Source organism: Propithecus coquereli, unplaced genomic scaffold (assembly GCF_000956105.1).
Source record: "Propithecus coquereli isolate 6110/MARCELLA unplaced genomic scaffold, Pcoq_1.0 Scaffold19, whole genome shotgun sequence".
NCBI classification, from domain to species: domain Eukaryota; kingdom Metazoa; phylum Chordata; class Mammalia; order Primates; family Indriidae; genus Propithecus; species Propithecus coquereli.
Window position 1 is genome coordinate 8,545,914 of NW_012143856.1, and position 16,483 is coordinate 8,562,396.

A 16,483-nucleotide genomic window follows, 5' to 3' on the forward strand; every position below is an offset into this window, starting at 1 on the left:
TAACATGGAATGAAACAAAAGATCCAATATACAAATAAATATGTTTATATATATTTGTACACATATACATTTGTATGTATATATAAGGGGGATTAATTTTCACTTTGTACTATATATGTATTTGAATTTTAAAATACATGATTTCCTTTTGTAACAAGTTTGAAACTGAATATTAAATGATTCAAATAACAGTGAAATCATTGCCTGTTTCTAGTTACATGTAGAGATTTTCTAATATTGATTTTATTTATAAAAACAGACTGCTACATTTATTGATAAATTGCATAACTTATTTCAGATTATTACCACTTTTGATTAATCTAGTATGGAATTTTAAAACAATTTCACATAATCTGAGAAAGTATCATGGTATACTTTGATGGGCAGTAAAAATCTTTTCTATGAGTACAGAAGTATAGGAGTTCCCACTTCAACTTTCATCCCAAATGAAAGCAAAAACTTCCTCATCTTTTCAGATATTATAGATATGGTACTGGTTAGTCACATCAACAAAAACCCTTCGACTGTTAACTTTGATCCAACTGAGAAATCCCAAAGGAAACTACAATAAAAACAATAATTTATTCCCATTTGGCAGGCTAATTTCAGTGACCTTTCATTGTATCTTCTTTGATTCCCTATTTTATTTATTTTCTTTTTCTTTTCTTTTTTTTGGAGACAAAGTCTCACTCTATTGCCTGGGCTAGAGTGCAGTGGGCGCTACCTCACTCTACCTCACTGTACTCTAGCCCGGGCAACTCACTGTAACTTCAAATTCCTGGGTTGAGGCAATCCCTGAATTCTGTGTATAATTTTTCAATTGGTTCAGAAGTCAGGAAAAAAGAAAATAATAGTATGTATTGACTCTAAAACAATGCTAAATAATGTGGTCCCTCAAACCCACTGTTTTCTTTGAATATGTTACATTATGAAATGGTCCAATAACATCGACATTAAGACAGAGTCTAAGAGGCAGCAAAAGATTTTGAGATATCTTTTCGCAAGTCCAGCATAAAGAATTAGATGTACATGTGATTTTTTTTTTTTTTTTTTTTGAGACAGGGTCTCACTCTATCACCTGGGTTAGAGTGTACTGGATTCATCATAGCTCACTTCAACCTCCAACTCCTGGGCTCAAGAGGTCCTCCTGCCTCAGCCTCCCAAGTAGCTGGGACTACAGGCATGTGCCACCATGCCCCACTTTTAGTAGAGACAAGGTCTCACTCTTGCGCAAGCTGGTCCTGAGCTCAAGCAACCCTCCCAAGCTCTGTCTCCCAAAGTGCTAGGATTACAGGCATAACCACCGTGCCCAGCCTTAGATTCCCTCTTGATCCTACAGCTTTGAACCAACTTAAGTTTTCAAAATCAAACCTCACTTTGTAGCAGAAGTCTCACAAGTCCATTAAACTTTGCAGTTGATTGTTCCTTCTTGTGCATCAGAGCATCAGAGCTCATTCCTCCCAGCTCAAGAACTCCAAACTTTGATAAACAATTCCGTATTCACCCTATCTATGGCTTTTGGGAGGGAGGAGAGTGAGGCAGTTTCCAAGTATGGGCTCTGGAACAAGACTGCATGGGTTTGCAGTGGGCTTGGGTTGCATGACTTTGGGAAAACTGTTTCACTTCTGCATTTTAATTTTCTTAACTCTAAAATGGAACTGACCTCTGAGGTCTGTTGTAAAGACTGAATAAGATAATATAATCACTTTAAAAAGCATACCTGGTGTGACTTTACTGATTTTAACTACATTTCCTTGGAGCCCGATAGGATTTTAAACGTTTAGTTTACTCTCATTTGGTAGGCTCCTAATTTCTGGGACCTTTCACTGTATCTTCTTTGAGTCTTGCCTCCTTTCGTTTGATATCCCCACAGGTGTGCACAATATCCCAATTTTCTTTTAACTTAATTTCATTTAACAAGAAACCTACATTATATAATACCTACCATGTGACAGGCATTCTAAGCACTTGGTGAATGTTCACTTATTTTATTCTCTGAATAACTCTATAGAGCAGATACTATTACTTATTTTTGCTGTAAAGAGAAGGCAACTATTTCATAGCAAGCATAAATAGCCCACCCAAAGGTCACAGGAAAATTAAGAGTTGGAAAAAGGAAGTGAGTTCAGACACTCTGGCTCCCAAGACAGTGCTCCTACCCACTGTGCAGCTTCTCCATTGTGCCCTCAAGGGCAAACCACCTCCTCCAGCAGGCATTGGCACTGCTGTGAACTAAGGGAAAAATCAGCTGATACCTAATAGGCACGAACATACAGAAACAAATGATCTATTGGATATTTACTACAGTCAAAGACTTTGACACCTACTGCATTAAGAGAACCCACTTCCATAACTCTACAAATGGACACCGTAAATCAGTTCCTCTTTGGAAAGTTTCCCACAATTTGACATTTTGAAATTTGACTGAAATTGTGGTTTCTAGTTTTCATATTATGAAACCATCCTGTACAAAATTTCCCTTGTTTAGAATGAAACTATTCCAAATCTTCCTATAGATAATGGATTTGTGGCAGTAGGGAAATTTACAATGAAATTTAGAGGTTAAATCTAACTACTTATCAAAGAAAAATTTTTGAAGTTTGTTTTTTTCCCCTTGTTGAAGCAAACAAAAAGATACATGTTTAAATTATGTTACATTATATCAATGAAATCTTGAATCCGTCCTCCTGACAATCAATTTATTTGAGTCAAAAAGAAATTGTTCAAACTGTGCCATCATTGGGTAGAACCAACCAAAATTATCAGGCATTGTATTACCTCATATTTTAAAATGTCCAGGGGGATACAAAACTTTTATTCCTAGAATCTGATGCCAAGTCACCCAAAAATTTCTGATCACCCCACCCCACAGTCTAGTTCGACTCTATGGTAAAACTTGTGGCAAGAAATACGAAATGAAACTCACTGTGGAGAACTCCGCATCCCCCATAAGATCTCTTAATTTCCTCTTTTCCTTTACCTACAATGCCAAGGAAGTCTTTCTGTCATGAACAACTTTTTCCACATGTAAGTAGCAATTACACCTTTTTAAACTCAAAGATATTTAAAAGAAAAATTTTATAGACTTTGGTCCAAGGTTGATTGATGAAATCCCTGAAGTCTTCTGCATTTCAAGTACAACACTGAACGCAGAAAAGATTTCCAAAATCTTTCTAATAAGTGGAACAGTATAACATCTCTATTCAAATCTGTAATTCACTCGCATATCACTGAGTGGCTAACATTTTTTAGAGCTTCCTACCTATCAAGCATTATTCTAGGCAAACAATTCATTCTCTTAACAACACTATGAGGCAGATACTATTTTCAAACCCACTACACAGGTGAGGAAACAGACACAGAGCTGTTGAATCACTTGTCTTTAATCTAGTACCAAGTAATTTGTGGATCTAGGATTCTAACCCTCAAAATCTGAGTCTAATAGCCCTTGCCTCTTAGAATGTCATGTTAATTCTCAGAGATCCCAAAATCAACAGATGAACACAAATGCCTACAGATATAATCAGGCCATCCTCCTGAACACAAATTACTGGAAAATCTGGTCAACAAGGTCAGAAGAAGACTGTCTGATTGTAGAATCAAGCCTTATTCTCCTACTTGATTGTAATTTGGCACTATTTTCTTCATATTTCTACCTCCTATTATTTCATACAAGAGGCACTCGAAAGGTTCATTGAACATGCAGATCGAGAAGATAAACTTCAGGAAAGTTATGATGAGGAAATATAAAGATAACTGCAAATAAGCTCATTTGTTCGAGTTCTAGTAGATTAACAGCACACAGGTTTGAAATCAAAGAGCATATTGCAAATCCCCCAAAGGTTTGAATATGAAGATGTTCTAATGGGTCACATTACACAAGTGAAATGAGGAAGGAAACCCAGTATAAGAAAGCAGAACGACACTTGCTTCACATGCTCTTTCGTGGACTCGACTAACTGCCACCATCAGGAGAGACAGACTGAGTATCCTCCAAACACAGGTGAATTTCAATTTTTATTATAAGTGTGCTTGCTTATAAAAGGTGAAGTATGCTTAAGGAAAAAAATGCTTTAAAGTTAATTACAAACCATAGGTTATGAGCATAAGAAATTACATAATTTACAGCAATCTGATGTATTAATAATAAATAATGTATCATTATCTCTTAAATGGGGCTTTGTTTTACCGCTGCGTTAAAAGTAGCACTTGTGAATGAGACAGAACCTGTTATTTGGATTTCACAAGGCTGTGAAAGTAATAGTACTGTTAAAAGTACCAAAAAATGTATTATGTGCTTTAAAAATTCTAGCCAGAAACATCTGCCTTCTTAAAAGATCTATTGAATGTATTTAAAAAACGCAGGATGTTACTATGCTATAAATCTAATGTCTGCTTTTTAAAAATAGCACTTGCAAATCGTGAAGGACTTTTTGCTTTCCTCTGTTTGTGTACATGTTTATTAATAATAGCTGACCGGAAACCATGAACACCACGGTGATACAGGGCTTCAACGGGTCTGAGCGGTGTCCCAGAGACACGCGGATAGTGCAGCTGGTGTTCCCAGCCCTCTATGTGGTGGTTTTCTTCACTGGCATCCTGCTGAACACTTTGGCCCTGTGGGTGTTTGTTCACATCCCCAGCTCCTCCACCTTCATCGTCTACCTCAAAAACACTTTGGTGGCCGACTTGATAATGACACTCACGCTTCCTTTCAAAATCCTCTCCGACTCACGTCTCGGACCCTGGCAACTCAGAGCTTTCGTGTGCCGCTTCTCTTCAGTGATCTTTTATGAGACCATGTATGTGGGCATCATGCTGCTAGGCCTCATAGCCTTTGACAGATTCCTCAAGATCATCAGACCTTTTGAAAATTTCTTCATAAAAAAACCTGTCTTTGCAAAATGGGTCTCGATCCTCATCTGGTCCCTTCTGTTCCTCATCTCCCTGCCAAATATGATCTTGAGCAACAAAGAAGCAACACCATCATCCGTGAGAAAGTGCGCCTCTTTAAAGGGTCCTCTGGGGCTGAAATGGCATCAAATAGTAAATAGCATATGCCAGTTTATTTTCTGGGCTGTTTTTGCCCTAATGCTTCTGTTTTATGTGGTGATTGCAAAAAAAGTATACAATTCATACAGAAAGTGCAAAAGTAAGGACAGCAAAAACAACAAAAAGCTGAAAGGCAAGGTATTTGTTGTTGTGGCTGTCTTCTTTATATGTTTTGCTCCGTTTCATTTTGCCAGAGTTCCATATACTCAGAGTCAAACCAACAGTAAGACTGACTGTACACTGCAAAATCAACTGTTTATTGCTAAAGAAACAACTCTCTTTTTGGCAGCAACTAACATTTGTATGGATCCCTTAATATATATATTCTTATGTAAAAAATTCACAGAAAAGCTACCATGCTTGAGAGGGAGAAAGACCACAGCATCAGGCCATGAAAATCATAGCAGTCAGACAGACAATATAACCCTAGGCTGACAATGTTCCACATGATTAACTTCTATTTATTGATGGGACTTCAAAGGGTAATTTATTTGGAAAGAAAATGTAAGCAATAAAAAAAGAATTGAGACAAATGCTCCCTTACATTTTATTATCCTGGTGTCCAGAAAAGATTATATAAATTTTAACTCTACATCAATCTATTCACAAGCAGAATGAACTATCATTAAGAGAATGCAGCCGGGTGCGGTGGCTCACGCCTGTAATCCTAACACTCTGGGAGGTTGATGTGGGAGGACTCCTTGAGCTCAGGAGTTCAAGACCAGCCTGAGCAAGAGCAAGACCCTGTCTGTACTAAAAATAGAAAAATTAGCCAGGTGTCATGGCCCATGCCTGTAAGTCCCAGCTACTCGGGAAGCTGAGGCAGGAGAATCACTTGAGCCGAGGAGTTTGAGGTTGCAGTGAGCTATGATGAAGCCACTGCACTCTACCCAGGGCTACAGAGCGAGACTGTCTCAGGGAAAAAAGAGAGAGAGAGTGCAAAAGGAAGCAAATGGCCACTAGAGGTCATCTTTTCAAGAGTATTCACTTAAAATTTGGAAAAGATTAAGGAGAAATGCGTATCTCTAAAATCCTTCCCTCCAAACACCTTCTCGCGTTATTTTATGAACAGAATTCAAACAATACTACTGCTTTTGTGTCCCACAAATGTGGATACTTGCTGATTTTAAACAAACAACCCCAACCTCCAAAGTCCATTGTCGAAAGGTGAGCGCCAGGGGTTAAAAGGGATGCTAGATATGGATCCAAAGTGGATCAGAAAGACCTGTGAAATCCTGGATGAAGGCTTTTCTCCTTGCAATTATAAACAGCCTCTTCCACATTACAACGAGATACCATAGGAGGCACAAACACCATTATTAAGCCACTTTGCTTACACCCTAAGGGTGGTACAATTCAAGGGAAGGAATGCTGTGTTACTATTCTCTGGAATTGTCCCTCTGTCCAACAAATACTCTAATGGTGGTTGAATATGCCACCTACTGAGCAAAGCCTTGCCAAGCCACACCTCTATTCCCTTGCCCCACCTACCATTAAAAATAATTCTGTCTACTATTTGGGTGTGTGGTAGGGTCCTCAATGCCGATTTCCCTTTACTGGTTAGCTGTATTCTTGACAGTAGCCCCCAAAGATGGCCGGGATTCTTAAAAGACAGACATGTCATGTTTTCTGAATATCTTTCACAATACACCCCACAGACCATGGTCTACAGATGTTTTAGACAGAATTGCTATTCTTGGTACATATATAGATGTAATTGCTGACCTGTAATCAGTAATATCCATTTTGGGATATTTTCAAAGGATGGTGACCTACTTGTACTTATTTACCTTCATATTTTTTCTTGGATCCTTTTGTGTTTCAAAAAAGTAGAAAGTGGTTTTCTGGAATTGTGCATGATAATTTACATCTTCTAGAGAAAACACACAAAGGAATAGTCATGCTCTGTAAATGTACCACTAGCTACAACATGACCAACATAAAGTGAAGCCCACGCTTCCTTCTGTGACCTCCTCCTATGACCCAGAAGGCCCTAGGACTTGCCTGCCTTTCTGGCCTCATCTCCTAATCGCTCTCCCATCCCTTGAACTTTACACTCTTGTATAAATTTCTTTCAGAAAATGTCACATTCCTTTTTGTCCCTGTGCCACTGAACATGTACATTTCCCTCTGACTCACCTAGAAAACTCTTATCCCTCTGTGAAACCCTACACTGCCATCACTTACTCTGTGAAGTCTTACCTGGCCAACTTCCTCCCACCACCTCAAACCCAATCACTCCTTCATCTGTATGTTGTCACATCTCAATTATGAAATGTATCACACTGCATTGTAATTATTTGCTTACATTTGTATCTACTCTTTTAATAACTTATGTATATTTTTGAGGGCAGAGACTATCTCATTGTGCAATCAATAAATGCTTGATAAAATAATTCAAATGAGTTTCATTATTTTGTGCTGGAGAAGCATTCTCATTGATGTTTTTATTATCAAAAGATGATATAAATGTCTTGTAAAGAAAGTACAAGCTCTTTTCAGTTGCTCTCCTATTATGAGCATGTAGGGGCCTGAGGATTGGTGATGTTCCTGGATTCCACGAAAAAAACAGGACCATTAAACAGTGCATATGTAGCTCAGGGGCTACCGTCTATTAACATTTCGGTTTTAAAGCTATTGACATAATGCTTTAGCTATGCACTGTCAGTACTGGTTAAGCAAAATTTGTAACTGTAGCATATAACAATCACCAAAACTCTCCTTTAAAAAGTACTCTTGATGTCTGATTTTCATTCTCTCAAATAAAGGAATTAAATCATCATTACTATTAGGAATATCACTAAATCCATATTACCTCTACTGAGTGCATCGTACAATTACAATAAGACTATAACACTGTATTTATAAGCAACTGCATCTAAGCTATCCACGTTATTATCAAGCAATATTTGGTAGTGTAACTTACGTATTTCACCTCTAATGACATTTTCAATCTTTACTGAATGTGGGTACAGCTACTATATACAATTTTTTAGAAAGATCTTTCAAGATAAAATTCCAAGAGCAAATCTGTCCTCCATAAATACAAATACTTCAGTCCATTATAACAATCACATAGTCAAAGGCAAAGTGCCTGATCTGTAGAATGAAATAATCTACATCAAGAACTTGGAGAAGAGGCATATTAGAGACATCTTAAAAATCACATTCACAAAATGAAGAACTTCCTAAACTATCTATCAGAAAGACTAAATTCTAAAATAAAGAATGGGATGCTATAATATAGCCATAAAGGATGCACAGAAAAGAAAAGGAAAAAAATATATAGTATGTGAGCTTTTGTAAAAAGTTTAAATGCATTTATTTTTACTGGATAAACAGGATAAGGTCTTTGCAATAACCTCCAGGCAAAGGTGGGTGGGTGAATGCAGTGTAATTGCCACACACAGAAGAACTCTTAAGAAGCCACAGAAAATTACTGTAAAGTAAGGAGTATGATGCCAAGAAACAGCATGAATTCTCAACTCGTGGAAGTTGGAAGGCAGGTAAAGTCACTTCATCATAACCCATAAAAAAAAAAAAAAAAATCATTCGATCTTATTGATCCCATTATATCATATGGTCTATATCCATTTAAAAGATGTTCCTTTCATAACTTTCTAAAGTCTGTTTTCTAAAAATGTCTAAACATTACTGCAAGTAAACTGTATTCCTCTAGCAAGTTAATATATCAAAGTTCATATGGATCTTAACAGAACATCCAGAATAGAAAAGCCCAAATCAAATAGCATCTAATATTTAAGAAAACATATGTTTAGAAGACAGTAAGCCCCACAAAGGAAGATGTAGAACTTACGAATCATTTGAAGTGCCTAGACACATTATAAATTTTACACGGAAACCAAATATACCTAATATGAATATTATTTGCAAACTTTAGTGGGTACCAGAATCAGCTAGAGGGATTCTGAAAACACAGATTGCTAGATCGGGTATTTAGCAGCAATAAACAAAAGCGTTACATATTACTTACTATTTACAGTATACTAGGCAGGTGTACAAAGAACTTTAAATACGTATCTCCTTCCTTCCCAGGTAGCCTATGAAGTGCTATTATTATCTCCATTTTAGAGATCAAGAAGTTGAGAAACAAAAGGGTTAAGTAACTTATACTGGGTCACATAGCTTGCAAGTAGCAGGGGTGGGGCTCTAATTCAAACTCTGGCTTTTCAGCCCATATTCTTAACCACCATATTTACAATCTCAGATCTTCTAATGTTCTCAAGAGAAATCATAACCCCAATGTCTTTTGCTATATTTCCTATTATTTTTAAAACATCCGTAGCCACCCCCACACTCCCTGACCCCATAAAACAACACATTCATGTGTAGGTTGTAACCAGCCCAGGTGCTGCAGGCTAATAAGCCCTGACCTAGAAGCTAGCAAGAACCTCCTAGGACCTTAGCCAGCAGCTTACACTGATTTACTGAAAGCCTGCTATGTGCCAGGCACTATGCTAGGCACTTTACAAGGTTATCATCTTTGTAATTTTTACTACAACCCTGTGAGACAGATACTATTAGGCTCCCTGCTAAAAATAATAAGAAAACTGAAGCACAAAGCAAACATACAGCTTGCCCATGGTGCCCATCAGTCACCAGCAAACAGGGGCAGACTTACCTGGGACTAAAACCCAGGCAGGCGGCCTCAAGACCAGCACCTCAACTACCCTGGTACACTGCCTCTGTCATATCAGTCAGGCTGCACAGAATTTCTCAAAGGTTGATATCATGCCTCACCAGGAAGAATGGTAAGGAGGTAGCTCATGGGGATGAACACAGAGGTCTCAATGTGAATGAGCTTCAACAACCTCAGGGGTATGAGTGGTTCAGCTCTCGCACCCTACGAGTATGTTAGGAGATCCCTCCAGCACTTGAGAGCTCTAAAGGGGAGTAAAATCTCCAAGAGTGGATTCATTTGTTCATTTAGTCAGTCATTACTTTGTCTACTTGGGTTGCACACTGCTAAGCTGCACACTGGTAAGGGACACAGACTATCATGAATCTAGATGTGCTAAGTGGGTGAGACATAACACGCCACAGGAGCTCAGAGGAAAAGGAAGCTAACACCAAATGGAGAAAATGAAGAAGGGCTCACAAGAGATGGAAATTAGAGCTGGGACTTGAAGGAGAAAACGGAGAATTCAAAAAGGAACGCTGCAGCACAATGAGCAGTTTCAAGGAAGGCTCAGGGAGGGGTGGCACCGTGCTGTGGCTGGAGCATAAGGGACACAGAGGGCCTGAGCCTATAGCAGGCGACAGAGAAACTACACTTGGGACAGCAATACAGGATCTGACAGCCAAGCACTGTGCTGGGGCATCTGGACTTCACTAGTGAGCCACAGAGGCTTTGGAGGTAAAGAACTGCATGCTTGCCGGGCGCAGTGGCTCACGCCTGTAATCCTAGCACTCTGGGAGGCCGAGACAGGTGGATAGCTCAAGGTCAGGAGTTCCAGACCAGCCTGAGCAAGAGCGAGACCCCGTCTCTACTAAAAATAGAAAGAAATTATCTGGACAACTAAATATATATATATATATAGAAAAAATTAGCCGGGCATGGTGGCGCATGCCTGTAGTCCCAGCTACTCGGGAGGCTGAGGTAGTGGGATCACTTGAGCCCAGGAGTTTGAGGTTGCTGTGAGCTAGGCTGAAGCCACGGCACTCTAGCTCAGGCAACAGAGTGAGACTCTTGCCTCAAAAAAAAAAAAAAAAAAAAAAAAAAGGACTGTGTGCTCTAGGCTGTGCTTTAGGAAAATCAATTGGTCAATGATAAAATGATTCTGGATTGAAGGAAGAGCCAGAGAGGCCAGGAGATCAATTACAGAGGTCTTCCATTTATGCAGGCTAGAGCCAAGGGGAAAAAATCTGACATGGACCTTACATTTTCAGAGAGAGGGGTTTTAAATTTAGAGTCCAAGACCATTGAAAGTGGGGGATTATATGTAAAATGTATTCTCAATGGGATCCATAAAGCCTGCACCTCCTCCTCCAACTGCTCTGAACATCGTTAGCCTGGGTGATCCGCTGGATCATGAAACGAAGGAAGGCATGGAAGTCATTTCGGGTATATTGAATTTGAGGTATCAGTGAGAGAGCCAGGGTCAAGGAGTCTAGCAGAGGGGGCAAAACATGGATTCTGAAGAACCTTGGGCTAGATTAGAGGCCAAAGGAATAATCTTTTTTCTGAGACAGGGAGAGCAAGAGAAATGAGAAGAAAACCACAAGTCTCATGCACAGAGCAGACAGAAGAGGAACAGGGGAAGATGCTTGGACCTGGGGGAAGCAGGTAGTATTAATGAATTCAGAGGAGAAACAGGAAGTCCAATGTGCTAAAAACCAAAGAACAAGAGAAATTCAAGGTAGAAGCGATAGTTGACAGAATCATACACCCTGAAGAAGTCGAATGTGATGAATCTACAACAATAAGGTCAATGGTTATCTTAACAAGGAGCTGAGGTGGCGTCCCAGTTTGTGAACAGGACTCGAGGAAGTGGAAGGAACACTTACCTTCCCACAAAGGAAAAGCCAGTTTAAAAGAGTTCCATGGAGAAACAGAGCAACAGTGGTTATATTAGCTAGGCTTTCCCCAGGTATTTCTCAGAGCAGGTAGAGTAGTTCCTTCCTGAGCAGTAAGTGCAGAATGACGTGCTGCAGGAGAAATAACAGAGGGCAGAGTGCTCATCCAGTGGATGGATGTGGCCACGCGGGCAAGAGAACACAGCGTGGGTCAGAAAATGGGTGTGCTGTTTCAGACATCCAAGTGACCTGGTTTCTGATTCCATGCCCCCCCCCTTTCTGGTGTAAAGTATTTAGAGAGAAAAAGGGGATGGGGAGAAAGACACAGGGAAATGAGAAAAGGGAAGATGGGGATGCCAAGAGAAAATGGTGGGGATGAAACTTGAGAATACAGGAAGAGGGAGAAAAGGGGGGAAAGAGGCAAGAGTATGAAAGAGAAAGGAAACTGAATTTATGACTTAAAGTAAGTCGGTAAACCAGTTTTTGAAAAACTTCCATACCTCACTCAGCATGCAAACTTTTCCCACTCCTGTAATCAACTCAAACTGACAAATATAACATCCTGAGGCATAACCTTTATTTTTTACTGCAGTTTTAAAGTTAGATGTTTCTACATGACTTTACTTAGCGGTATCCATCCTAAGCAATTTTATCCAATGTGTATCTGAATACTGTTATAGCTATGGTTTTTAAAAAAATATATTAGCTTTGTGTATTGAATTTACATCACATATACATATATCACTCTGCTTTTTTAACTATTTATTTTTTCATTCTATTTAACTGCACAACTGAGTTTCCTAAAACCAAAAATGCCCAAACTATGAGTAAATGAAGCATTAATCTGAACACAGTGACCCTAGTGAGACCACCTCCCTTCTCTCCTCATATATCCTGGCCTCAGATTTTATACTTTCCCACAATTTCAGATAATCTAGGATAAAGGTATCCTAATGTCCTCCTTTACAGGAAAGAAAACTGTCAAGAAAGAAAAAAAAAAGTATTTCAAGCAATCATCGGTTCATCATTGATGAGAAACCAGGAGCTTTCCAGAGGCAACCAAAATATTATATACATATTTAAACTTCTGAGTGGAGGGGTATTTTCAACTTTTAATTATTACAATTCTAGCATGCATATAGATACCCCCATTCATTCACTTATTCTCTCCCTCTGCCTTCTGACAAGAGAAAAGTCGTACTGTCTCCTTAAATACCAACCAAAATCCCAACACTGTATGAATTACCCTGTATATATTATCTCGTTTAAGCTTTACAACCTTACATAGTGGACATTCCCATGCTTATTTTTCAAAAGAAAAGGAGATTCAGATATGTTAATGATTTGTCCAAAGTAAAAAAACTACTAAATGGAGAGGAAAGGGTCCAAATTGGAGTCTACCTGACCCCAGGCACTAATCTTGTCATGGCCTGACACTGCCTTTAACAAGCGAGATTTCCAAAGTGGTGAGATTTCCAAGCAAGATTTCCAAAGTCGCCCAGCATAGGAGACAGATTCAATAAGAGGGCAGGAGGCAAATGCAGGCATATCTTCAGACTCAATCTCCAAACCATCCCTCCCCTTCAACCGACCATTACAAACCAAGTTCTCATACCAGCGAGAGGTAAGTGCTTTATGGTGAAGGAGACCTAATAGATACAAATCATTTCAAGTGACAGACTAAACACAGTAATTCAAACATAGGGACCCAAAGATACCAGTCTCGTCAAAGGAATATTAAAGGGTTTGTAATAATTATACTCAGCTGCTGGATGTGAGCCACAATTAGAGTGACTTGTGTACAGAGATGGAATAGTAAGATTTGGTGAAGATTTTAATACAATCCTTGTTGTATGTTCTAGCCACGCGGAAAATCAAGGGGCATTCAAGACACATGTACTACAAAGGACTATGACACACTTTTTATGTGCATTTTCCTTGAATAAGGAGTAGATATATCTGAGATTAGTGATAGAGAAAAATGACATTACAACACAAATGTTATGCTTACCGACACTGGAGAAGGGGGATGCTCTGTCCCCAGGTCCACACCAATGCAGACAAGGGAGAAAAGGAGGAAGAAGTCATACGCCATGGAAAAACCACTAGAAGGCCAAGGTAAGCCTTGGTAATACATTTGCCCAATGTCTCCACCAAAAAAGTGAGAAAGAGGAACAAAGAGTCAATTTCAGGATAAAGAAAGTCTTATCAGTAATCTTACCTAATTTTAATTTCTTGGAAGATGCAAGAAACACTTTCTTTCCTTGAGGGCTTCTGTCTTTTTAAGAATATATTTTGAAAAAAAATATATCAGTAAGATTGTGGAAATCCTCGTCCCAATTTCTCTGACTAAAACTGAATCCTTGTTTTACATACCCTGAAGCCAAAAGAGTTGAATGAGTCATTCAACATCCCAAAGAAAAAGTGATTTTGGTTCTAACCGACTTTGCGATTAGTGGTCTATGAACCAGGTCTGTGTTCAAAAACACGTTTATAGATATTCGTATTTGACTTCAAATTTTCAAACCCCAATGCAGACTTCAGGCTCATATGTCCCTACTGCGTGAGAAACATTTAAGTAACTTCTTGTTACATGTCCCAGAGGATGGACCTAGCAAATACAGATTGAACGAATTCTCAAAAGCCAAGGAGATTGAAATAAAAATAAAAAGCAGAGGGATTATTCTAAAGAATAAAAGAGTCTAAAAAGATAGTAAAACTAAATGCCATGTGTGATCATCGATTGGATTTCACATCAAAAAAATTTCTAAAGGATAACGGGAAATTGTTAAAATTTTAATGAAGACTGATTTTTAAATAATATCACTTCAATATTAATCACTTGACTGATAATAGTATTGTGATTAGTAATAGAATATCCTTTCTCTTGGGAAATATATGCTGAAGTGATTAAGGGTGATACATTTGTCACAATGACTGCAACTTTAAACAGATTCCCCCCAAAAATATGCACGTGGCCTGGTGGTGGGGGGAGACTATCTGTGAAAAATGGTAACAATTTGTAAATCTAGATGAAATCTAGTCGAACTATTCAACTTGTCTAAGGCCTAACATCTTTAGAAACAATGTTAGAAGGAAAACAATCAACCGTAGTCCAAAAGCAAAACAAAAAAAAATGTTTTAAATGGTAGACACCCAAACATGCACACACATATCCCAGGATGTTGTCCTGTATTCAAAATAAATTTGGGGTTTGTAATGGCTAAATAATATTATTAAAAGAGCTGGCCTGCATTTAACAGGATCTTCCAATGAAGTGGTAGGAAAATTATTGCTATCAAGTCTCCTGGGACTTTTATGAAATGTGAGACTTACTATAAAAATCAGCAGAAAAAAAATTACTCAGGTTTACCTTTCAAATAATGTGAACAATAATAAAGTTATGGGTTAGTTGCTAGCTGTTCTTTTCATCAAAGCGTTACACTTTTTTCGTGACTAAACGTGTACTACTTTCCTTTTTGAATGTTAGGTAAGAACAGCTTTAACAAGTTCTAACTTGAGAATGACATGATATACTTTAAGACCAATGTATAAAGGCCGTCTCCTGTTAACTTTTCCATTCCTAGACTTAATTTCAGCTGCCCCATGCTAGCTGTTACGCTAGTGTCCTAGAAACACTGTTCACCAAGTTATTAAGGAAGAGAAAAGCCCATTCTGTCTCAAGCCCACTTCTGCAGGAGAAAAGGGGGGGCACCCCTTACTGAAGGGATAGCAGCTCCTCTTACTTAAAAACCAACACATCCAAAGTCTAGGCGCTTCATTATACAGAGAAAGGCTTACCATAGTCCTTTCACTCTATGCTCTTTTTTCAGCTATTTTTTTTAAAAAGGCACTCAAAACCAGGTAATATAATCCTGAATTATCAAAAAATTTTCCTTTCAAATTCAAAATAGAGAAGTATATCAAAAACATCAGCAGCTCTCTACAAAGGAAAGGCATTTTCTTGAAAGTAAAAATCAGTATCAAATTAGTTGACCCTAATGAGACAAAAATCAGCCCAGATAATAAACATACCAAAATTTAAGGTATATTACAAAACTGCTTTTAGTCTTATAATAGAAGCCTATCAAATACTTGTCCAAATAAACTCCCTGCCATGATTTTATACACACCACTGGGAAGTTGAGGTGATCGTCCTCAGAACTTGCAGAGAAGGTCTTTGCTCAATGTACTTGTAAGGGGGCTCCAAGGGATGTTCTCTCTTTGAATGGATGACTTTTAAGACTTGGCAGTTAGTTCTTCTGACAAGATGTCAAATTAATGAGCAGTACATCACTTATTATTTATGGATCACAATGAAAAGGGCAAGAAGTTCAACCCAAGAAGGACAAGTCTCCCAAACTAAGGCCTGCATAGCATAACCCTCCTGCTTAAAGTGTAGGAACTGGCTTCAAATGCTACAAGTGAAATCCATGGGAAGAAGCACAAAATAGCACAGGGAAAGTCAAACCTAAATAGAGGATTGTTTGTAAATCTGGCAAATTCTTATAAGATTGAGACTTTATTAAGTTCACCAATTTTTATTCAAAGACCCTTCCTTAGGACTAACTACTCATCGACAACATACTTAATCTACCCTAAGCAGAATAAAAATAACATTTAAATTGATGTTTTGGTTTGGTTAGGAGAAGGCAATACAAGAAATATAATTTTGACAAACAACTATTGATATTTAGGTTAAACATACATTTGTTTTCTGTACAATCACAGAAGGAAAAGCGAGTATATACACATTATTTCCTTAAGGCATAAGTAAACACTAAGTAATATCTGTTATAGATTTACTAACTTCAAAAAAGTTTTCACCTTTGATTATTATTTTCATTTATCTTCATCCATGAGAGTAACAGGTTTTGATTCCATTTGGTGGAAT

The 16,483-nt window shown here is 38.3% G+C and overlaps 2 protein-coding genes across 2 annotated transcripts in view; one reads left to right on the forward strand and one right to left on the reverse strand.

Moving 5' to 3' along the window:
- MED12L (mediator complex subunit 12-like) overlaps positions 1–16,483 on the reverse strand; it is a 317,020-nt gene that overhangs the window by 96,094 nt on the left and 204,443 nt on the right. The gene's annotated exons all lie outside the window — the stretch shown is intronic.
- Positions 3,956–5,689, forward strand: P2RY13 (purinergic receptor P2Y, G-protein coupled, 13). The gene is made up of 2 exons (XM_012642933.1): positions 3,956–4,003; positions 4,473–5,689. The coding sequence occupies exon 2, from the start codon at positions 4,486–4,488 to the stop codon at positions 5,485–5,487; it is 1,002 nt and encodes a 333-aa protein (XP_012498387.1). The 5' UTR covers positions 3,956–4,003; positions 4,473–4,485; the 3' UTR covers positions 5,488–5,689.

Coding starts and splice junctions, on each gene's coding strand:
- P2RY13 (XM_012642933.1), top strand. CDS start 4,486: ATGAACACCACGGTGATACAGGGCTTCAACGGGTCTGAGCGGTGTCCC.